This window comes from Akebia trifoliata, chromosome 15 (assembly GCF_017979445.1).
Source record: "Akebia trifoliata isolate Shusen 1 chromosome 15, ASM1797944v1, whole genome shotgun sequence".
Lineage (NCBI taxonomy): Eukaryota > Viridiplantae > Streptophyta > Magnoliopsida > Ranunculales > Lardizabalaceae > Akebia > Akebia trifoliata.
Window position 1 is genome coordinate 9,980,821 of NC_141389.1, and position 25,819 is coordinate 10,006,639.

The following is a 25,819-nucleotide window of genomic DNA, read 5'->3' on the forward strand; positions in this document are numbered from 1 at the left end:
TGGATAACTAGTCATTAAGATCCAAAACCTTCGAGTGAAGGAGATCTTTTCTTTAGACCTTAATTTTGGGCTTCAAAGCTCCATCTTCCAATCCAAGAGCATTTGGTTGCAAATTGGATTGATGTCAAGAGGATTTGAAGTTAGATTGAACTTGTAAGACATATCACTTGTTCTAGGTGGATTCTAACTCTCTAGTTCTTCTTAATTACATATTTTCTTGTTTAGTAGATCAATTTCACAATCTTCATCCCTATTTTATTTGTTTGATGTCTTAAAAAGACATAAACACATCAACATAAACCAATGACTATCTCGTTAGTCTCCATATTTCTTTCTTTTTCTAATGAAACATTAAACATTGCAGATAAGTTGATCGAGGTTTTTATCCAATTTGCTGCATTTCTGAATTGACTCATCCATGTTTCTTAGTAGGCTATGTAAGGTAGTTCAAACAATATTTTGCCAAAAGAACTTGAAATTCATTTGAGTTGGGTTGACTCGTCTAAAATGAGGAGAAAACGAAGTTGAAAGTCTTAAATGAGGAGTGTACCACTCCCCAACCCATTATGATAGGAGGACAAATTAGAGTTAGCAAAACATATCATTTAAAAAATTTGTGAGAAAAATATTACTAGTAAACATTATCTTTCTTTTTTAACGTGGACCTTTTTGAGAGTTCATGCAATGATATACAAAACTAATCTCATTGGAATCATTTCATTCAAGATTTGAAAGGAGGTTTGGTGAATATTCTCACTGAATAGGTCTACATATCATGGTTTTAAAACTCGTCCAAGACTGAGAAGTATCGTCCGAGTTAACTCGGTATTTCAGCTGAACGAGAACTCACAAGTCACTTTTTTGACTGAGATTTAATACCTCATATTGAATTTTTTTGATTTTTTGAACGAGACATCTCAAACATATCGGAAAACTTGTCTGACACGACTAGGTATTGGGCTTGGACGAGAGGGGACTCGAAACTAAGTTTTAAAATGATGCTACATATACATTAAATTTTTTATTTTTTTTTCCAAATAAGGAGCAATATTTAATCTCATCATAATATGAAAAAACATAGGAAAAGAACCTAATATTAATAGAAAATAATAAAATTTAGCTACCCATATTTATTGATAATCAAGAATAAATTCAAATTAATAAGGGTAAATTACACTTTGAGCCCTTATAATTTGGCATAATTCTATGTTGATCCCTTTATGTATTGACAATGGCACTTATCTCCCCTATCATAGACGTTTTTAACGTTGAAATGCTATTTTACTATATTACCCTCTTATTTTATCATTTTTCATTGAAAAGATAAACTTTATAAACATAAAAACAACTTGATCAAACATTTTCAAACTCTTATGTATGAACCATGTTATTCACGAGGATATCTTTGTTTATGAAAAAAGGATGACATTTTAAAAATGGTAAAATAGTCTTTAAATGATTATTATTTTTTATTTTTTATTTTTTTGATAAAATCATATTTTAAAGGCTTGATAGACAACAAGTAGCCGGAAAGGGGGTAAGTGAGTCCATAACATAACAATTGCTAAGGGAGGTAAAATGCAATTGTCAAAATGTTAGGGGTCGACATAAAATTATGCCAAACCATAAGGAGTGAAAGTGTAATTTACCCTTCAGATAAATAATCTCTCAATCATGATCAACCTATTAACTAACATTTATTGTAAATGACCATAAACTAATGTGTTAAAATGTCAGACATATAAAATAAAATAAAACTATAAAAGTATTGATTGATCTCTAGATCATCCTCATCAATGTTCTAAGCCGGATTTCAAAGGGAATTTTAAATGAACAACAATTAATGTAAGGAACATGTTGATTCCTTAATATTCAATAATAAATATTCCATGGTTGGATGTGTAAGATTATCTGTTAATGAACCCCAAGAGTACCACAGACTCATCCTTCGTCAATCTATCTATCTAGTTGGGTTAGACAGCATCCCATGACTTGAACCAACAATCCACAAGATAAGCACCAGATTGGTGGCCCAGTGGTAGCACTTCGGGGTTAAGGGGTTTGCTCCCCCTGTGGTCTCAAGTTCGATACCCAACGATTACTAATATTTGGTGGCCATAGATCGCAAGGTTAAAATTCTTGTTCAGAGAGGAGGTAATAGTTGGTGTGCGCAAGATGACCTAGATACCCTTGACAAAAGAAAAAGTAAAGAAAAAAAAAACCCACAAGATGGCTTGGAGACCTCAGTCCATGCACTATATGTCCAGTGAATCCTTATTCTTTGTCCCCACTCCATGGTGTCAAATAGAGAAAGTTTTAGTCTCGGTGCTGGGCCCGCGTGGACTTCACATGGACTTTATAATCCCTAACGAAATAATTGAGCAGCAGAAATTAGGTATAGATACATGATATAGGTCTAAATTATTTTGTTCATCATTACAGCGTCAATTAGTAGATAACAAAAATCAGAATGCTTTATTATTTCAATCCATCACTTTAAAGATTTTTTATTTTTCACTATTGGCTCTATAAAAAGATTAGATGAATTACTTCTCCACCATGAACAAAATGATCTTATAAAAATCTTTAGTCAGGTCAAATCGTGGGAAAATATCGAAAGTTATTTCTAAATCCTCAAAATTATGAATATACCATTCTACATTCATCATCCACTGTTACAATTGTTAGAATGGATCAGAATCAATAGAGATAAAAATGTGAACCAAAAAAAGGTATTTTGGGTACTTTAAAAATTGTATGAAGGTGAAGAGGTGTTCAGAAATAAAAATGTGAACAAAAAAGGTTACTTGGGGTATTACTAGCTATCCCTCAAATGTTAGGGGTATTTACAAAGTCTCTTCTACAGGGTTCCTTAAGTAAACTTTCTTTTGATATAAGGGTTTGAGCAACCATAATGGGTCATTGAGCCAAAAATGTGAACAGTAAGATACCAGGCTTTTCAAGTGACGATCTCACAAGTTTAATCGTTGGTTTATATAGTGACAATCTCGCTAACAGTAGTGAACCTATCAGATAGTCACTTGAAACCTGCAAGCTTGTCACTTTAAATCTGTAAGATTTTCACTTGAAAAACCTATGATCTCACACTTCACGTTTTGGGAATTAAAATGAACAGTGAGCGGGAATCAGAATTTTGTCAAAAATTGATCACGTTTTGGGAAATTTTCTCTCTAAATTATTAATAGAATACTAGTTCTTGATCCAGATACTAATGTCAAAAAATTCATTATTAAGAAAAAGTAGTAGAAAATGATGTTACTTATGGAATATGTGCAATCTACTCGATATGAGTTTAATTGCCACTACAGGAAATTAGTTCTATCGCAACGACTTGCACCGACGGTCACATTTAAAACCTCGTTATACCCATCTGTAGTAACAGAAAAATGTGACCTTATATATGGATTTCATGTTTGTTCTTTATATTTAGTTGAATTAGTGCTAAAAATCATGTTTTTGGATTGGTTTTTATAGTTCAATTTCATCTTCATTTGTATGATTCTAGACTGCAATTTGTTTCTAAACTAGTCCTAGATTATCATTTTTCATCTATAAGATATTTGCAACGATTTTGTTGCAATAAAGCTACCTCAGAAATTGGATTTGTTCAGATCTATAGGGATAATTCTTGATCCGATTCATGCACAATAGATTCATCTTCAATTGTGCTTTTAAAGTTTTGATTTTTTTAAATTCTACTTATGATCTTTTATTTTTTTGATTTTTCGTGGTTGCAGTTACCGAGTGTTGGAATTAATTCACAATGGAATCAGACAAGTATATATGTATTTGAGAAACATTGCCACAAAATAGTGTTGTTATCACGACAAGTAAGGCGAAGTATTGTAGATTTGAGGGAGGCACGCTACCGAATTAATCCACAATGGAATCAGGCAAGTGGAGGTTGTCTTGTATGCATCTGGATTGCCTATTGTAGGAGTTTCAAATTATAGATTAGAATTTGGATTGGCAAATAGATTTTTTAAAGTTGAAGATAGGAGGGGCATTTGGGTCTTTTCATATTGGTAATAGGGGTCAAGGTCATTAATTTCAAAACATAGGGGTATTTTCAATATTTAACAATACATGAGGGGGCTGGTGTAAAATAAAAATTTTTTTTTTTTTTTTCAAAAGCTTTTATAGGGACGGTCAAAACCGTAGCTAAATAACAATATTTTTTTTTAAAAATAATACTCTATAGCGACGGCCAGCGCGGCTGTCGCTATAACTCATATACATTCAGCGATGGACTATTCGGCGACAACAACCGACGGCCTCAGCGGCTGTCGTTAGATGTTTTGCGACGGTATTTTATACCTATAGCGACGGTCTCGACCGTCGCTATAACCCTATTTTACTGTAGCGTGCAAAACCATAACTCGTCAAAAACCAATCATGTTAAAGCTCTTCTACCGAAATTCCATCCTTAGCCACTTCAATTTCCCAAAAAATTTGTTTTAATTTTTCTTCCCATGACCAATTTTTCTTAAATCGATGTATTTTACTTCCTCAAAATTAGTCATCTTCAACCCTTTATTTATTTTTTCATCTTCAATGACAGCCTTTTGGTTAAAAAATTTCCAGTTTTCTATAAAGGTTTATCGCTATGTTGTAGAATAGGGATTCAAGATAAGGTTGAATTGATCGAATAAAAAAAATACGTAGAGGAGTAAAAAAAACCCCATGAAGATGTGGCTTATTTTGAAAGAAATATGCAAGGGCTTTTTTACCATCAGGAGCTAGCTGAGGTGGTAAGGGTGACTGGATCTACTCTCTAGGTCACACCTTCGAGTCCTAAATGCCCCTCCACTTAAAAGTAATCATATTTAAATGTTGAACACGTGTTAGGGTGGTTGATACATGCAGCCCGCCAAAGCAAAAAATAAAGATAAAATATTAAGGCTCTTTTGACTAGATATTAAAGATAAGGGTATTTATTTCATTATATATAAAAGAAGACCGAGGTAGCTGAGCCATTGATTTCAAGGGCTAATTTGGCGGCCATGTGTGGCTTTTAATCAAACTCGGTCACTATTTCTAATCATTAGATCAGAACATTTTTCATAGTATGTTGTTTGAAGAAAATCTTATATGAATTCAATATTCCATTACGAAAGAAATGTTCTTTTAAAAATCATTAATTTTTAGGTGTAGTCTAAGTGGTGTCTACAATGGTCAAGTCTCTTAATTACAAGACAAGAAATCATTCATCTTCATTACTTAGCATCCATGAAATTGAGGAAACTTTGCATCAAAAGTCTCCAAGGAAAAATTAAGAGGGTGACCCAAAGACTTTCCTTGTCTCACTGTATATCAGCTTTACTAACACTTCCATTGTACAACTCTTTCAAACAAGGGGTAAGTCTAGTCCTACTCAACTATATACGAAATTGGTTTAATTGGTCCAATCATCGAAACTTTTCAAATGATTGACCCAAGAAGGAGAATCTAGAGACAAGTCTCCCGGCCATTTTCCTCAAGTGTGGGACATCCTTCCCCTACCTTTGAGTTGACTCATTCCTTAGACTTGAATCAGACTGAGGTCCAACTCTTGATTGGTTTAATTGGTGAAAGGCTCGAACTCAATGTCCACTGAACTGAGTCACTCTAGAGTGACATTAAAACTCACATCAATTCAAACATTGGTGAGATGGAAAGGCATATGAGATGATGTTAAATCATAATGAAGTCCAAGTCGTGGGTGCATAAGTCTAGCCCTACCGACAAGATAGGTATGGCTGGTATTTGCTGGACTAACTATGGGCTACCACCATGCCTCAAAAGTCTCCAAAGAAAACTTTGAGAGGCTGGCAGAATTTTTGTTGAGTTGCGATAAGCAGACTGACAAATGCATATGTGATTGACATGGCAAGTGCATAGAATCATAGATCTTTTTCTTCCGACTACACAAGGAAAAAGATATTTTGGCCACATCAACGGGGTACAAATCGCATCATTTTATAATTAGTTTATGACTTGTTATTAAATTTACAAAAATAGGGTCGTTAAAGTGCAATAAATACACTTTGGAAATTGGAATTTGAGGATATTTTCAAAAAAAAAATAATTTTAAGAGCATTTGGGAACAAAATCCAATTTTCGAAGTGTATTTATTTCTTTTTAACATGTGCCCCACACGTTAACAAGACCTTATTTTTATTTAGAAAAGAATAATAATTTTGGATGTGTAGTCATGTATCCTTTGGAAAAAGATCTATGGTTCCATGTTCATATATGCCACGTCAACCACTGTGTCATATTGCGGGATAAACGACTGTCTTGAACAATTGTTTTTGACAAAAACGACTACCCTTGCAGTCGTTTTAAAAGGAGTCGCGATTAGAATGCGACTGTTAAAGAAAGTCGGAAAAACGACGGCTTTGGACCGTCAAAAAGACCGTTGAAAAAAACGACGATTCTTAGCAGTCCGAAAAAACGACTGTTAATGGCAGTCGTTTTTATGCATTTATAATTAATAAATTCGGATTTCATAATTTGAGAATAGAGTTGTTCTAGAGTGACTTCGTTCCACACTGCTCTCAACTCTATGCTGACGTGGCAGTGGGTCATAGATTTTTCCTCGAGATGTAAGATTAAATCCTTAATTTGATCTTATTTCAATTCATAAAAATTATACACGCCATCTATTTTAGACATTAATAGTAACTGAATCTCTTATTTTCTTCTTCTTCTTTTATAGAATTTTTCAATAATTCCAAATACAATCAAGATCAACTAGTCCAACTGAAGTAGATGGTTCTTCTTAATCTTCAAAAGAATTCCTACCCATGTGAAGATTTGAAACAATTGATGAGTTTGCAGTGTTCATATCTGTAGTCAGCCCTGTTTCTTGTGAGATACTAATCATCTCCCTCTCTTGTGTTCATATAGTAATAATCCCCATTTTCTTGTTAAATATTCTGCAAATCACCCACTCATTCTGCCAAAATAAATAAATAAAATAAAAAAAAAATAGGAAAAAATAAAATAAAATAAGGAGATATATTTCTCTACCTTAGTTGTTTTGGGGAGGTTGTAAGGAGAGAACTTTCCTTCTAATCTGAACTCATGCGTGACCCAATTAGTTTTTTCTCCTTTAGGAACTCTTCTAATCTGAACTCATGGGTATTTTCTATGTCTAACACAGAAGAAATACCATTGTTTCCCACGTATCCGAATTCTGCTTCGAGGAACCAAGGGTCTGTATATAGTGCATGGGAAATGGTTATCCCCGGAAAATGTGATTTTCTCTAGAAAATGAATTTCTTCCCAAAGTCGGGGATATATTTTCCCACCCATAATATGGGAAAATGATTTTCTCACCTAATGTTATTCTCTATTTGACATTTTCCCAAGAACAATCGCATGGTGGAATTCATTTTCCCGATGAATTCATAATCCCTTAAAAATGAACTCTCTGCAATCATACATGCCGCCACAAATGGCAGAATCCTGAGGACATTGAAAAGATATAGCCCCAACCTGGACACAATCTTATTGTACTTGTAATTTAAAATAATTAGGAAAGAGTTACCTGTAGCAAGAACTGGGTTCAGAAGTAAGACATGCCTTTCTGAAATATCTTTGGGAAGTTTCTCATATATAAGCTGCTCGGAGACAGACAAGGAGAAATTATTGTGAACAACTATAAAGTTTTCATGAAAGAAAGCAGAAGGACCAAGTTTTGGAATGCACCTGTTTCCCATTGTCTCCATCACGGTGGATTAGGATTTTTTCGATTTTTATTCCTTTGCAACAAGCACGCAAGGCATTCTCCATGCTTTCACCACTGTAATCAAACAGATAATGAGAATTTAACTTCTTAGAAAAGATACAGCTATAGCAACAACGAAAAAAAAAAAGTGTCATCGGGAGACAAAATGTTTCTTCTATGCACCAAGAATCATAAATCTTGAACACAAATATGTGAAATTTTCAGACACTGGAAGTGTCATATTCATCTTCTTATCATATTTATTAATAAAACTTGATCTTTTAATATAAGCAATAAGTACGGAAAAAAGAAAATTTGGCAATAAGAAATATTGGAAGGCCAAAATTAACAATAATGGATTAATCGAGGCTGGGACAATTGTTCTAGATTAGGATTTCTTTTTCTCTTTTTTCAGGATATAAAAAACTGCTAAGTATACCTGATTTAAGGCTCACCTTCGAACAATGTATACTCCACACAATTTCTTGCAACAGTCAACTCCTGTATATACTGATCCTGGAGTAGAAGAATGGCATGATTTCAAACATTTGCAATAGTTTAATTTACTCAATGGACAAATCTTGCAAAAGAGATGGCACATCATGTAGGGAAGTCAATATTGTCTTTAATCCTTCAAAAATGTATGCCACTCATACACATGCCATGTGTGCACAGTCTAAATAAGGAACTACAATTTTTTAGCGTAGTGGTGGTCGTAGTAGCAACAACGACAATTAAACTTACTTAAGAGACTAAATGAAAAGAAACGTAGCAATAATTATTCCTTAACACAACTGTAGGAGTGATAACTTGCTTCTTAGTGAATGGCAAATGGCCAAGACCATGCTCAACAACCTGACAAGGATATTAATGGTTACATAAAAATGTATTGGTAAGATTTCAGAAAAGGGAAATATTAAACATAGTGCACATATGAACTTCGAATAACTTCTATGGCAGAATATACCAGACGAATAAACCTATCCGAATAAAAGACAAAGTCATGCTTTGTTATTTCCCAGTCTCGGATTAGTGTATGCATCCCTCTTATCTGTTGCAAGGGACTCGAGCATGAGCATAATTACACCAAGTACTTGAAGAAAGCAGAAGGAAAGAAACAAACAAGAATTTCTAATGGGTGAAGACTCAAAATTGGGGTGTGTTTTGTGTCCATGCTATAATGCACATGGCCAATCTAGGCATCAACTCAGATAGTGTATTTAATTGCCATTCAACAATCCCGAAAAAACCCGACTAACATGACTAAGTTAACTGCCTAATGCATTGGTTCTCCCTCCATTCCCCCCCTCAGAAAGAAAGAAAAAACATTTTAAGTGCCCCATCTTTAGCCCATCTTCTCTGCTCTCATGTATTAACAATCGAAGGATTTGCTAAGATTGATGATAAGGATGGTGTTTTGCTATGGAGGCAGCCAGGACTGTAACAGACGTGAAACAATTCACATTTGTAGTTGGACTAGCAAGTTCATAAAGCTTTTTGTCCCTTCGTTGAAACAATTCCTACAAGTAGAACATGATAGGAGAACAGAAATTCAGAAGAGGATAAGTAAGGTACCTGGAATGTTGAGTGAATGACATATACACTAGGATATATCTTGCAAAGGTCATGCTGACCAAGCTTTGTGTGGATATGTTGAACAATTAAATCAATTGCAACATGATTATCACCTCACTAGGGTATGATCACATCCGCATATTTCTTTGATGGAAGAACAAAATCATCAAAAGCAGGCTTTACAAACTTCGCATACTGTACAGTCAATACAATATTTCCAAGGTATCTTATCCATATAAGGTAAAAAGTTCAAATATTCAAGTAGCATTTTAATGTGATGTGAAAGTTAAACTTACATGCATATGTGAAAAAAAAAAAAAAAACATTACTAGATAGTCCATATTTCAGATTTTGGATGAAATTGTCCTACTTTCCTGTTTAGTAACCTAAGGATGGTTGGTCTAAGTCTTTATATGATTTATGGTTCATGCTGATTTCCTACAAGGTTTGCAGTTCAACCAAACTTAGCAAAGCAGCTATTTGGTAAGCACCCCCCACTAGTTAGAAATCTTTATGTAACCTTAGAGTTCTACAGAAAGGAGTCTCAAATGATGCAGTTTGAACATATGAGCACTAGATCGGGGCCGTATTGGCATTGTTTCATATGTAGTGGTTGCCTGTAACTCCTTTTCTTAATAATTCTCCTTTTGCCGTAGTCTCGATCAAACTCCAGTAAACTTATATTGCTAATGATTACAAAATATTTACATTTTAAGAATATTAATGAAAAACACATGATTGTGACGGTTACTAATGTTCCACTCAAATCTGAGTGGAAAGCATCCATCAAAGATAAAATGATTGTAAGAGAGTATTAGAAGATGGTGCAGCAAAGTGGATTTGGTTAATTGGGTCAGGATGAAGTTGGCATAATTGGAGGTGTTTTCAGAAAGAAACTGGGGATCTAGTGTAAAAAATATTAACTTTTGCATCACATAGCTGAATATTTATCTTTTATTTTCTCTGTTTCTAGGGTAGGGTTGTCAATGTCCAGATCAGATCCAAAATCCAATCCATTGGAGGTTTTGTTTTTGTTTAGGACCTGATCTGATTAGGAACTGACATGTAACATCTCTAAACCTGGGTATGATGAGATGGAATGAGAAAAGTAAGCTATGTACGTTCTCTGCCCGAGTGACCGAATGCCTTTTCGGAAAATATATATATCATTCCAATTACGTAATGGGAGGAAAAACATACCTACGGTCTAGAGGTCCAGGTTTCTGCTCTTCGTCAGTTTCTTCATTATCAGTTGACTTTGGGGATGGCACATCATAAGAGAAATGTTGAGATACCTCAGTTTTCACATTAACTTCCCTACTGACAATGGACATATATGATCGAGCTGAGATAATCCATACTTTGTTATCTTTATAGATAATCCATACTATGTGGTAAGCATGGTGAAGCTCTCTCCTCTCCCCAACTTTTTGCAGAAAGCTCCCCCATTTCTTTTTCATTCATTGAGGTTACAGAACACTATTATAGAGAATTGGCATGAGACACATGCCGTGAAAATAGGCCTTCTCCCTGCTGGCTCCATACTACTACCATGACATGTCATTTTTTTCTGCTTTGCTACATGCTTACGTCTGTTCTCCATAGGTCCTCTTCCCCAATGACGCTCCCAGACTGCCCACCATACCTCTCGGCAGTGGCATAATGCATCTTGATGGCTGCGACAGGGTCCGAAACAGCCATACAATGTATCTTCAAGATGGGTCTGGAGAGAGATTAATGTCCAGCAGGTTTTAGTGAAATATGACATTCCTTTGATCCCCATAAACAAGAAGATTCAGTGTTAAAGAAATTCTAGCACATTTTTTTAAACATAATATGCTAAAAGCAATTACAGTGCATATTCCAACTGTCAATAGCATCTATTTAAACAAGTATTCATGCACAATTATTATCTAAGAAATAAAAAATAATAACAATAACAAGAGAGTATCTTCGGATTTGAGGTATAAGTGATTAAAAGAATGCCTTCCCATGTCATAGCTTGGTCTCCCAACAGGTGGAAAAGTCTATATGGGATCCGGTTATTGAGAGATTTGAAAAGAGACTAGCATAGTGAAAGAAAAGGCAATTGCTACTAACTCAAGATGTGTGTTAAAACTAGTTTCCTAATCCCTTGTTCCATTGCCAGCCACAAAGTTGTCCTCAATTAAGCATCCCAAGTGGCCCTAAGTTTGTGTCTCCCTCCCCCGAACCCCTTTCCCTTTCCTCCATGTGTTTTTCTTGTGTGCGAATGTGCATGTGCTTGATCTTGCTTTCTCATTCATACTCATCAGCAATAGAGAATACAAGATTTCTTCTTAAATGAACTACCATTGATATCTGATTTTCTTTGTTCTTGATATTGGATAATACTTGCTGTTGACAATGACAAAGCAAATCTGCCAGTTGTAGCCGATCAAGATTCTCTAAACAGTTCATCACTTCCAAACTCAAAAGATATGAAAAAGAAATGGAGGTGGAGATGGAGATGAGGGAGGGGATTCCGTGATTTTCAAACTTAATCAATTAGCAAAAAATACTAGTGAAAAAATAAATTAGCAAAAACAAAGACTTTCCTACAACTTTTATGGGAATTTTTTTTAACTAATCAATAATTTTTGTAGAACATGGATCTGATTCTCTCCTAAAGTGAGTGCCCAGAACCTTCGAAGACACGCAGATTTCTCTCTTCTTTAATATTCCAACACACAGTAAAAGGAATTATGACCCACATAAACCTCTTCAAATCAGAGAATGAGAAACCTAGACGTTACTAACCCTCAAAACTGATCTAGGCACATCATGCCATGAAAAATAAAACATGTATTTTTTAATTTTTCACATTCTTTCACCTAAAGAAATACTCTTTGATATTCCTATAGAGTTGAGAAAGAGTGAGGTATTTGAACCTAAACTGAAATGTGCCGTCATGTTGAATGTCATTAATAAAGTGTATGCAATAAAGCATGCACTAAGAGTACCTGTTGTTTGGACAGGAGACGAGAATTGTAACAAAAGAAAGAACAATGGCTTTCCAAAAAGCACAACCACTAATCCATGAATGAAGGAACATAGGCTGAAAGCGATACGGGGCGTGTTCCACTAAGGGAACTTGACAAGATAGGAAAATGAAAGCTAGTTTCAATAATGATAATAAATTCTAACTTTTTTTTCTAGGGGAGTTATTTAGTGACAGGCCCAGCCCAAAAGAGCCATTGAAGATTGAAGTCAGAACACAAATATAAATGGAGCAAAAATCCATAATTTCATTTTTATTTCTTTTTTTCTTCCAAATCTAGAAAAAGGAAGAAAAAAGTAAAAGCAAAAATCCATATTTAACTAGATTATTAACCTCAAAGTGTGAAAACCAAGAGAAGCTAGGGTTTCTTATTCCAATAATCACTTAATGTTATATTACATAAAAACTGAATTATATATAAGAAACATAGAAAATAGGAAACCTACCAACAATAGGATACCTACTAATAATGGGAAATAAGCAAAATAAATAAAACTAATATAATCTAACATCCCCCCTCAAACTCATGATGCTACTGCTAGAAGCATGGAGAGTTTGCCAAATAAGAAACGAAAACGTGAAGTGGAGTGCGCCTTGGTAAATATGTCAGCAATTTGCACGAAAGAAGGAACGAAAGGCAATGTGATGGTGCCAAGTTGAAAATGATGTCGAGCGACATGACAATCAATCTCAATATGTTTGGTCCACTCATGAAATACTGAATTACGAGCAATCTGAATAGCACTCTTATTATCGCAATATAAGGGAGTAGGGTGATGAAGAAAAATACCCATATCTGCAAGCAACCAACGTAACCAAACTATCTCACAAGTAGTAGAAGCCATGGCACGATATTCTACTTCTGTGGAAGATCTAGAAACAACATCTTGCTTCTTACTCTTCCAAGAAATAAGAAAATCACCAAGAAAAATACAAAAGCCAGTGGTAGACTTATGATCCGTAGGATCACCAGCCCAATCAGCATCTGAGTACGCACGCATCTCTAAAGATGAAGTAGATGGAAGTAAAAGACTCTAAAACTGAGTGCCCTGAAGATACCTTAGAATACGAAGAACAGCAGCCCAATGAACTGTAGTAGGTGCAGTAACAAACTGACTAACTACATGAACAGCATATGCAATATCTAGACAAGTTATTGTGAGATAAACCAAGTTGCCAACAATATTACGATATAAACTAGGATTCGGCAAGGGAGAGCCATCAGACGGAGAGTACCGAGCATTAGTCTCAAGAGGGGTATCAACAACCTTATTATCAATAAGACGTGCACGTTCAAATATATCAGCGATGTACTTGGACTAGGATAAAATATAACCTTTCGGAGAGGAGGTGACCTCAATGCCTAGAAAATATCGTACCATGCCCAAATCTTTCATTGCAAAGCAACGAGCTAACTCAGACTTCAAAGATGCAATGCCGTCAACATCATCACCAGTAACAATCATATCATCAACATATAAAGAGAGTAGAATACGACCTGCAGCAGTACATTTGACAAACAATGTCGAATCATGATGACTAGGATGAAAACCAAGCGAAGTAATCACAGTAGAGAACTTCTCAAACCAAGCTCGCGATGCTTGTTTGAGACCATAAAGGGCTTTTCGGAGCCTACAAACTGTACCAGGTTGGTGAGAAACACCAGGAGGAGGCTCCATGTAAACTTCTTCATGAAGATCACCATTCAAAAAGGCATTTTTAACATCCATCTGAGATATGTGCCATCTACGAATAGAAGCAACTGCGATGAGCGTACGAACAGTAGTCATTTTTGCAACAGGGGCAAAAGTTTCCTCATAATCCATGCCATACTCTTGAGAATAACCTTTAGCAACAAGTCGGGCTTTGTATCTTTCAATAGATCCATCAGATTTAGTTTTGATTTTGTAGACCCAACGAGAACCAATGGCACGTTTTCCTGGTGGTAAAGATACCAAGTCCCAAGTATGAGTCTGATGTAGAGCAGTAAGTTCCTCAGCTATAGCATCCTGCCAAAGTGGGTCACGAACAGCCTTTCTATAGGATAAGGGCTCAGAAAGACGATGAATAGAAACTAAAAATGAAGCAAAAGAGCTAGAATAACAAGAGTAAGAAAAATCTGGTAGCTTAGTAGACTTACGATCACGTGTAGACTGCCGAATAGGAGGAGGAACCGCAGTCTCAGGAGATAATTGGGCAGCCCCAGGAGGAGGAACAAATGTATCAGGAACCAAAATACCAGAATCTATTGAGCTGTCAGTGGGAAACCTGCAAGATACATTATCTAAAACTTGAGTAGCGGGTGGTGCTTCCTCAGTGTCAATAGTGAAGGGATCAATGCAAATAAGATCAAGCTTGGTCATATTATGAGGACTAGCAGGAATAGAAAAGAATAGAATATGCTCAAGAAACACAACATGACGAGAGACATATAACTTTTGACTAACTGGATCAAAGCAACGATATCCTTTTTGTCCTACGCCATAGCCCAGAAAGACACACAAAGCAGACCGTGAGGACAATTTATTACGCTCGACTTGAGGTCGAAGGAAAAAACAGGTAAAACCAAAAACACGCAAAGAAGAGTAATCAGGAGCATATTCATACAACTTCTCAAAGGGTGACAGACCTGAATTGTGTGAAGTTGGAATCCTGTTAATCAAATGAGTAGCAGTAAGAATTGCTTCTCCCTAAAAAACACTAGGAACATCAGCAGACAATAAAACGGAACGGGCTGTTTCAACAAGATGCCTATGTTTTCTTTCTACAACACCATTCTGTTCGGGGGTATCTGTACAAGAAGTTTGATGAAGGGTACCATCGGAAGCAAGCAAATTAGAAAAATCATTAGAAGTGTATTCTCCTCCTAAATCACAACGAAAACACTTTATGATAGCCAAATGTTGAGTTTTTACAAGAGCTCTGAAGTTATTAAAAATAGAAAGATAATCAGAACGACGTTTCATTAGATAAACCCAAGAATAACGAGTACAGTCATCAATAAACGAAACATAATATCGTGACCCCCCTTTTGTGGTTATAGGGGAAGGTCCCCACACATCAGAATGAACAAGATCAAATGGAGCAAGAGAAAAAAAAAGATTTCTACAAAATGGTAAAGCAGAAAATTTTGCCAGTTTGCAACCACTACAATCAGAAATATCATAAGTTTTTAAATTTCCTAATGCTCCAGTAGAAGCTAAAAATTGTAAACGAGACGCTGAAACATGACCTAAACGAGAATGCCATAAATAAAAATCAGAAGACAAACGACTCAAACGAAAAGATGAAAAATCCACACTTGCAGTTGCAACTTCCGGTACTTTGATTTGATCCAAAACATAGACTCCCCCTTGCCTATGGCCTGTCCCAATCAGCTTTTGAGATCACGGGTCCTGCACATAACAAGTGGAAGAAGAAAAAGAGACTAAGTATCCCGACTCACATAATTGACTAACAGAAACAAGATTCAAAGTAAGATTAGGAATGTAATAAACATCCGGAAGAGACAAACAAGATGTAATAATTGAACCAACGCCTACTAATGGCATAGGAGTGCCATCAACAGTCACAACAGACACAGATGAATTGAGAGATAAAGAAACAAATGATGACAGATTAGGTGACATATGATGAGAGGCGCCAGAGGCTAAGATCCACAAGGAGGAAGATATACCTGAAGTACTCGAAGACGACAAACCTACATGAGAAGAAGCAGACATGGCATGTGGTTGTGAGGCAAGAAACTGTTGAAACTACTCAAGCATATATGGATCTAATGATGGTGCAGCCACTGTAGTATTACACTGGAGTAATTGATTACCAAATTGCCATGGAGGAATCTGAGATGGCAGTGGTAGCTGCTGAGGTCGTCGTTGTTGTTGTTGTTGTTGTTGTTGCTGTTGGGGTTGCGATGATTTGACTTTATTCAATAGTAATGGGCACTGAGCCTTCCAGTGGCCCTTTTTCGTACAGAAAGCACATTCATCATGAAAAACCTTCGAATTCGACCTATTTTGATTCGGAGGTCTTTGAGGTGTTGCAAAAACAGATGGAGTAGACATTGGGACAGTCCCTTTGTCTGCTTGAGACTTAAGACGTATCTCCTCAGTTAAAAGTTCATTAACAACCGAATCAACAGAAGAAAGTGGGTTACAATGCAAGATTGTCCCACGTAATCCCTCAAAATCATCACAGAGGGCCATCAAAAATTGTACCAGTCGTTGCTCGTCTCTACAAGCAATGTAAGGTGAGAATGCTCGCAATTCAATGGATTCTGTAAGTGCTAATTGGTCCCATAATTCTGACATGGCAGAATAAAAATCCTGAATACTCATATCCTTCTGCTAAAAGAGCATGAATATCTGTCTCCAACTGATACTATCTTGCAAAGTTAGACTGCGTGTATAATCTTGCCAGATGATCCCAAACCTCTTTGGCAGTCTCATACTTTGCCAACTGAGTACCTATAGAGTGCGTAGCAGAATAATTTATCCAAGTGATGATCTTCGAATTATCAGCCTCCCAAACATCCAATGATTCTATATAATCAGTAGCTTTGTCTCTAGGTTGAATTCTTGTACCCGTAACATAACCCTACATAGATTTACCCCGCAAAAAATTCTTCATAACATAACTCCAATACGAATAATTTTTCCCATATAATTGCACACTAATTGATTGGAGAGAATCATCTTTACGATCAGCCATGATGAGAAAAAAGTAAAGGAGACTAACAATAATCACCAAACAATAACGAAATCAAACTGAGATGTGAAATCAAATCATAATCCAATCAAGACGTGCGGAAGCGAGCGAACGGTCGCGAAAACGATTGTATGAACGTACAAACAAAAAATATTCTTCAACAAAAAATTTCTTCAACAAAGAATAATCGTTCTTCAACAATATGAACAAAATCCATAAGATGGTGGCTCTGATACCATGTGAAAACCAAGAGAAGCTAGGGTTTCTTATTCCAATAATCACTTAATGTTATATTACATAAAAACTGAACTATATATAAGAAACATAGAAAATAGGAAACCTACCAACAATAGGATACCTACTAATAATGGAAAATAAGCAAAATAAATAAAACTAATATAATCTAACCTCAAAGGAAGTCAGTTCAAAGTTTTCCCTTGATACTAATGAGCGCATGGAGTTCAATTCAACACTACCTCAGAGATTAATGTAGAAATAATGCTGAACCATCACTCAGAGAGCTGTCTTACCTCCAAATTGCATTTGGAAGCTCATCCTGTTTAGCTTTAGGAAGCATGGCAGTATCATATGCAACAATGTTCCCATAGAATATCTTTTCCAAATCCTTCATCCATCTACTCAACAGTAAATTAACCAATGATTTAATGTTGAAAAGAAAACACACCGTAAATTAGATCAGATGTGGTATTGTTATTATTTTTCATTTTGAACAAATTCAAAAGCACAAAACAGTTTGCTTGAAGACAACCAATTAAAAAGTTACAGAAGACACAAGAAACAACGTTATAATACAAAGTTAAAGCTATTTTGATTACAGGTCAAATATCCTGCATTGGTGGATGTCCTTAAATATTCTCTAGGGTTCATTTACCCTAGGTTCACCGAGTTTAACCAAAACTACTGCAAATCTAAAATAGGAAAAATTTAAAGAATCAAACAAAAAACACTTTAAAAACCTTGAATTATAAGAGTAAAACAGTGATCAAACCCTAAAAACTGGCAAGAAATTGAGAAATCTCTTTGAAAGACTCTTATTGAAGGCATTTAAGGAGATTTAAACAGAGTAAATAAGGTTTCATCAAGAATCAATTACTGAGAACTTGTTTTGCTGAGAATCTCCTCGAAACATCCTCACAAAGAATCCTCAACAAAAGATCTTTTGCAGACGAAGACACAGAATGAAAGATCGGAGTTGGAAACCGAAGATTTACATGGAGAACAACCTCAAATATCTCTCCCGCATATCTGTTTGGAGATGCTATCGTAGAGATCGGACGACTCATAGAGCTCGATAACCATATGGAGATAATCCTCGTCTTCATAAATGTTAATGATCTGAACAACGTTAGGGTTTCCACTTACGAGATTCATAGTAAGACTCCATTAATTTGAGAGTGTGTTCGAGAGAGCAAGAGACAGAGAGTCTGGTCGAGAGATTTGAGAATGAGAAACAGAGATGAGTGCGAGAGACAGATAGATCGAGCGTGAGAGAGAGAGAGAGAAGAGAGATTTGATTTAGTGGTGTTGATGTAACTTAATAATGGAGAAACGACGATTAATTAACCGCTAAAAACTGTCGCAATTAACGATAGTCTTTAGCAGTCGTTTTTAGCGCAAGTGTGGTGTCGTGAAACCCGCAATATGACGTAGTGAACTAAGTATTGACAGAGTAAAGACTTTCAAGTTAGAAAATCAACTCTCTTTAGAAAAATACCTTAACTTTAAAAATTTGGTGAATGCGACATTAGAATGTTGAATTCAACAATTTTTTAAAATTATAGAACTCCACGATAAGAATGTTGAAATGAGTAAAAAAAGTGGTGAGTTTGACAATAAAAATATTGAACCTGACATTAAAAAGTGGTGAAAGCGACATTGTAAATGTGATCCATATTTTTCTTTTTGTTTTCGTTTTTTCAACTTTGGTATGATAAATAAATTGTCTCGAAACACCCCAAAATGTATATTATAGTTGCGGAACGGACATTAGACAAAAAACTTAGAACCAAATCTTAAAAAAAATTAGAATCTCAACTTCATTCTTCATTTTATTTTGGTTGAAAATCTTCAAATATTGAAAAATGTATCTCAATGCTCAAAATTAGGTGTATATCATCCTCCAATCACCATTCATAATAAAAAGAGCAGTGGAAATGTTTTCATTCGCCATTGAAAAACCTAAGTGCATGAATAAGATGAGGAAGAGGGTAATTTGAGTATTTTAAAAATATTATAAAGAGGGATGAGGTTGGGAGACCATTAAGAAAGAAAAAGTTGACTACTTAGTAAATTAACACCCAAAAGTTAGGGACTATTTAGAAAGAAACCCATTCCACAGGGTTTATTAAGTAATTTCTCTTAAAAAATTCTATTCATCCAACAAATACTAACCGCTACTAGTATTTAAGAAATGACATGCATCCCCTTACTATAAATTACAACTCAAGCTTCTATTATCAGCAAGCAAAGGGCCCAACAATAACTAATCACCGAGTAATTCTTTTCCAATTTTCACAATGGGAAATTGGTTATTGGTTTCTCGCAATTTCTTGTTGAGAAGTCAAACAATATGGTAAAGGATTGGGACTCTTTGTTTTGGAAAAAACTAGCATTTTGGATGAGTGAATTCCAGTTGATTTGGACAATCCGATGTGACCTTGACAAGAGAAGCCAGCCAAAACTAGTTCAAACATATATGAAAAAATTATGTTCATATCTAGAAAACAAGAGATTCTTTACCATATCAATTCATAAGATACAAACAAAGATTTAGCATATGAATTAGTGTGTTATGTAAGAATTGGTGTGGCAATAGAAACTCTATAATTGATTTTCTTGTGTATGAATAAGGATAATAAACAATTTATGATTTCTAATCATAAAATTAAGGCACTTTTTTTATTCTGTTGTGTGAAAAAGATCTTGTATCAATTTGAATCTCATTATGAAAGAATAAGGGTTATGTGAAAATGCACATATATCATAAGGACCCTTTTGTAAATTAAATATTAATTAACAAGATGAAGGAGATAATAAAAAAAAATTGTAATATTAGAAATTGAAATAATGTACAGCAAATTTATAGGGTCATGGGATTGTAATTTTATTGGCTTCTAACCATCACCTTGATGAAATAAAGTTTAAATATAAAGGGGCAGTCGTGAGACTCCAAATTTTGTTATCATACCACTTCTATCAGGCGTTCTCTCATTATTGTAAACATGAGATTTTCGAGTCCGAAGATCTCTACTACTTGGATTTTGAGTCGCTATCATTTCTTTTTATAAAATTTGTGAATGGGTACTTGAAAGATGATTTCAAAAACTCGTTTTTGTTTATAGTGACTCTCGTATGAATAAAGATATTGGTCCACCTAAAATCTAGGTAAGAAGGTTTATGTTAGGGAATAAGAAAGGTATTAGGCACTCTATTCCCTCCACTATAGGTGGTAACTTCGGATTCGATCGCTTTTGAAAACAAAAATAAAGATTGGAAAAAATCGATTTGTGCTCTCGAATGAGAGGGACTTCGATTTCAGCTTAAACCAAGGAGGGCCTCCTTATTGAGAAAGAGGGGGGGGGGAAGTCTTATTATAGTCTATGTTTCTTAAAGATCTTGAAAATGTAGACCTTTTGGTCAAATGCCCATCTCCATAAGGAAATGGCACAAGGCTTTATTATTAAAATATTTGTGTGGTGTGTGCACTAATATAGGGATTTTTAAGAAGTATTACGAAAAGGGTTTTTCAAACCTTACCATTTCGACCGAGCCAAAGCCCAATCTACCATAAGTAAGGGAGGGTACACAGTACATCTTAGGATTAATCTAAAAGAAGATAAAATTAAAATTAAGAGAAAGGGAAGAAGTAGAAGAGGGGAAAGTATGAAGGGGAGAGAGAAGGGGAAATTATTTTCTTGTTATGGTCTTCACATTACCCTATTTTTAACTTGACTTGTCTTTTTTTTCTTCAAAGTATTTTTTATCTTAGTCTTGATGTTGGATGTGGGAAATTTTTAGTGGTTGACGGGTGTAATTATAGAGGTTATGGGAGAAAGAGAGAAAGAGAGAGAGAATTAAGAGAGTTTAGGAAATTGAAATTTGATAGGAAGTTCAAGACTTAGGGAGTTTGTGAGAGAATGATAGGGGTTTTTATAGGATTTTAGAGATGACTTTTAGAGGTAGGTGGGGTGAAAATGTAAAAAAGTTGAGAATGGTATGAGGTTTATGGGTGAGGTGTATGAAATTTAAGGCGGGTGCGGATCCATCTTTTTGTGTTTTTGGGAGTCGCCACCTAGTTTTGCGGTCTAGGACCCGAAACATGATTCTAAACAAATAAGATATACTAAACTACAAAAGAAGAATGGGTCTAGGGATCACGTTACGGGACTAGAAAGTGGTAGGCACAAATCCCGCCAGGCGAATGCCGGTCTCTATTATTCTCAAAAAAAATTACTATAGACATGAGATGGTCGTCATAAACCTCAATGCTACATTGTTTGGATCGCCACCATTCTTTTTGGAAATGGGTGTGAAAGGACACTTGAAATGATTTTTGAAATTGATTTGTGCCATTGTAGTGACTCTCATTTGTTGGAAAAGGCAAGGTCTTCCTAAGATCTAAGTAAGAAGGTACGATTAGAAGATGAGGAAGGTGTTAGGCACTCCATCCTCTCCATCAAAGGTGGTTACCTTGCTTGGCCATTCTTTTTCGTAAAAAAAACCTATGAATATGAATAAAATGCATGAGAATGCATGTTAGGGGTGGTCTGTGCATTAAGCGAAATATTCCCTTCGACAAGGGGTTTTGATCTCAATGTGACATTAGGGGCATCCTATGAAAAAGGATGACCCATATGGTCATATTAATTTTATGGATTTGAGTGTTGGCTTTAAGTTATTAGAGAGACTCCATGATGAAGTTCTCTTGAAGCCACAACCTTGATGCATGTATGTATGGTTCGAAATTTAGTGTTTCATCCCATCAAGAGGGTGACACATTTCTTTATCATTGCCATGCAAATATACGTGTGTGCATAGTGTAAAACATGATGCGTGATATAACAAGGGAAAATAAGGCTTCAACCCCTACCCTTTCGATCGAACCTTAGCCCAACCTACCAGAGATGAGAGAGGGTATGCATTATATTTTAGGGATCTCTAAAAATAAAAATAAAAGAGAGGATTAGAAGAAGAAAATGCAAATTAAGAATAAACCTAAACTACACCTACCTTGTCCCTTGAGGTTTCTTGTATGGGTTTGAATCTTGAAGTGGTTTTGAGAGTTGAGTGCTTAGGTTGATGGTTAGAGATGAGGGAGTTTTTTGATTGAAGGTTGAAAATGTGGGTGAAAGTTATTGAGTAGGAGCTTGGGTTGAAAGAAGGTTAAAGTGAGTAGAAATTTGGTAAAGAAATGAGACTTTTTAGTATGAATTGTTCATAGAAAGTGAGGGTATTTATAGAGTCTTTAGAGAACATTTTAGGATAAAGTGGTCCAATCCTAAAAATAAAAAGGATGGACATGAAGTTTAGGTTATTTCTTTTGGATTTTTCATTTGTGTAAGGGTAAAGATGACATTTGTGAAAAAATCAAAAAGTATTCTTTGATCCTTAGTTTTTTGGTAAATAGAAGTGAGAGAACAAAATGCACTTTTGGGAGGATGAGTAGGGGAGTGACATGTGTAAATGTAAAATGGTAGGTGAAAAGTAAACCTTGGTTCATTTGTAAATAACTTATAAAGCAAATGTGGATGTATATTTTTGAAATTGACTAATGGGAGAACTCCATGTATGTACTTAAAGATTTTCACCTTTTGAGGGTATGATTGGAAGTTCTCTCAACTTTATGAATTATTACCAAAGACCAAATAATATTTTTGGTTTGACTACCCATTTTGGGAAGAGTATTATTGGATTTTCACAAGGGGGGTTGATTCTCCAATTAGATTAAGTATTGGGTATTGAGGGTATATGGAAGATCAACATGGGTCACCTTTTGAGGGGATGTGAGAGAATGGGCTTGGTATTGGACTTTGGGTCAGGTGATAGACATGATTTTGGATAATGGATAATGAACTTTGGGTTGAGGTCTTAGGATGAGTTGACTTGATTAGGATATGAAGCTCATTTATGGACTTAGGTTAAGGTATGGGTGATGGATCAGTTAATGGAAAATGGATTCGAATTCGGATCGGACTAGCTTGGATTAGGTATAAGGTTGAGTATGCAAAACTATATGACATAAAATGATACCAAGGTTGTATGCATAAAAATGATGCTAAGTGACAATGTGGGCCCATTGAGAGGCTTGATTCTAGATTCGAGTCATTTTGAGGAAATTTATATTTTTCCTAATTGGATTTGTGAAAATGGGGATAACCTAAAAAAAATATACCTTTTTTACCTAGGTGATTGTGACGGTCAATTCCCTAAGAACTAGTAGAGTGTGTTCCTCTTGTGAGTCTTCCTGCTTTTGTCTCCATCACTAGATTCACTTTCGATCTCCGAGATGAGGTATTCTCCTCCTAGATTTGAATATTTTCTAGTTTTTTTAGGTGTTTTAAGCGTTTCTGAGTGTTTTTCAAATAATAAATCAGGGTGTAGGTGTTAAGTAAAGACTTGGCGCTTTCAATTTAGAATTTTAGGATGGCTGGGAAGAGTTTTTGGCATCTTTTTCCTATGGTTTTTCCTGACCCGCGAATTTAGGTTGTGGAGACTCCTTTTTATAGAGCTTTTTGAGACTTTTTCAATTTGATTAGATCTCTTCAAAATAAGATTAAGTTGTTTAATTAGATTTAATTAGGATTTTGAATCTTATGTACAATGAAATAATTTTTTAGTTTTTGACCCTACTTAGATAAATGAGCCATCACTTAAAATTTGACCCATGGGCCTTAATTAATTGATTTTATTTATTCAAAATTTTAAATTTAATTTATTAAGATTTTACTTTACATTAATTAATATTTTAATTATTCATTTCAAAATTTTGATTTTTAGGTTTGAAAAATTATCGTTTTGCCCTCAAAGAGGGCTTTTGAATTGAGAGGTTGATTTTTGACATTTGGGATGTTTTGAAATCAATTTTCCGTAAGAAATTCAATGGGAGTATCAGTTTGTGTCATTTATGGGTTTTCGGCGTGAAATGATCGTAAACCCTATGAGGGGCATTTTCATATTTTGTCGAGCTTTTAAAAAATTGGTGAAATAGTTTATTTGATTTTAATTTGTTTTCTTATGTGTTTGAAAGAATTTTCTTAATCATAACGTAGGCTTTAATGGTACTTTAGTAATTTGATCATTTTAGTGATTTTCTCGTAAAGTTTCTTTTTGTCTCAAAATGATTCTATGTTTTTGGGTCATATTTTCCTAGTGTAGCGTAATTTCTAAAGTTTTACATGCCTAAAATATCTCATTCGAATTTGAAAACATATCTAGTAACAACAAAAATATTAGAATATTCATCTATCATTGGGAACTGTCACAATCAGATTGACGAGTTGATTAATCGAGCGAGTACGAAAATGGGGGGTCTACAGTTGCCCCTCTTAGGCAGAAGGTTGAAGTAAACTAGATAGCAAATCTACTTTGATAGATAGTGCGATATGTGAATACTAATGTTAGTGATAGTTCATTTTGCAGCCTGATTTAGTAATTTGTTGGGGCGTTCGAATCTTTGAGGGTGAAACTCTTCCCAAACTAAAAGTTGTCAGGTCCTCGAGCGCGAGCTCTTACTAACAGTGCCAGATCCTTGAATTTCAGAAAATTGTTCCTAACTAATGGAAATGTAATGAATATGCACGTGTGTCCAATTGTAATGATGATTTTGAAAAAAAATGCTTCCATTTTATGCATTCATGATGAGAGGATGATGAATTTCAAAATGAAAAATTGTAATGATAATTCTGAGTAAAATCTGAGTAAGGTTTGAGAAAAATCTCAGAAGGTCTGAGCAAAATCCAAGAAAAATTTCAACTGGTCTGAGTAAAATCTGGGAAATCTCGACAATCTGAGTAAAATCCAAAAAACAAACTCGGTGGGATCTAAGCAAAATCCTAAAAAACTCGATGGGTTTGAGCAAAATCCGAGAAAACTCAATGGGTCTTAGCAAAATTCAAGAAAACTCGGAGAGTCTAAGCAAAATCTAAGAAAAATCTTAGTAGGTCTGAGCAAAATCCGAGAAGAATCTCGATAGGGTCTGAGCAAAATTTGAGAAAACTCGACAGGTCTGTACAAATTCTGAGAAAAATCTTGACAGGGTCTAAGCAAGATCCAAGAAAACTCAACAAGTTTGAGAAAAATTCAAGAAAGCTCGAAGGGTTTGAGCAAAATCCAAGAAAAATCTTGACGGGTATGAACAAAATCTGAGAAAAATCTCGATGGGGTCTGAGCAAAATCTGAGAAAAATTGACGGGTCTTAGCAAAATCCAAGAAAACTCGACGGGTCTGAGCAAAATCCAAGAGAAACCTCAATGGGTTTAAGCAAAATCCGAGAAATTTCAGCGAGTTTCAGCAAAATTTGAGAAAAATCTCGGTGGGGTCTGAGCAAAATTTGAGAAAACTCGGTGCGTCTGACTAAAATCTGAGAAATCTTGGCAGGTCTGAGCAAAATCCTAGAAAAATCTCGGAGGGGGGGGGGGTCTGAGCACAATCTGAGCAAAATTCGAGAAATATCGACAGGTCTAAGCAAAATCAAAGAAATCTTGGGGGGTCTAAGCAAAATTTTAGAAAACTTGGTGAGTCTAAGCAAAATCGAAGAAATCTCA

At 35.2% G+C, this 25,819-nt stretch overlaps 1 protein-coding gene across 1 annotated transcript; it reads right to left on the reverse strand.

Moving 5' to 3' along the window:
* Positions 1-6,533: 6,533 nt before the first annotated feature.
* Positions 6,534-11,011, reverse strand: LOC147384288 (uridine kinase-like protein 4). Its single transcript, XM_086424904.1, is given in 9 exon segments — positions 6,534-6,961; positions 7,036-7,628; positions 7,717-7,810; positions 8,191-8,254; positions 8,533-8,590; positions 8,703-8,786; positions 9,311-9,560; positions 10,511-10,761; positions 10,901-11,011. Coding segments are annotated over 8 exon segments (1,200 nt in total). The 3' UTR covers positions 6,534-6,961; positions 7,036-7,340.
* Between the last annotated feature and the right edge of the window lie 14,808 nt (positions 11,012-25,819).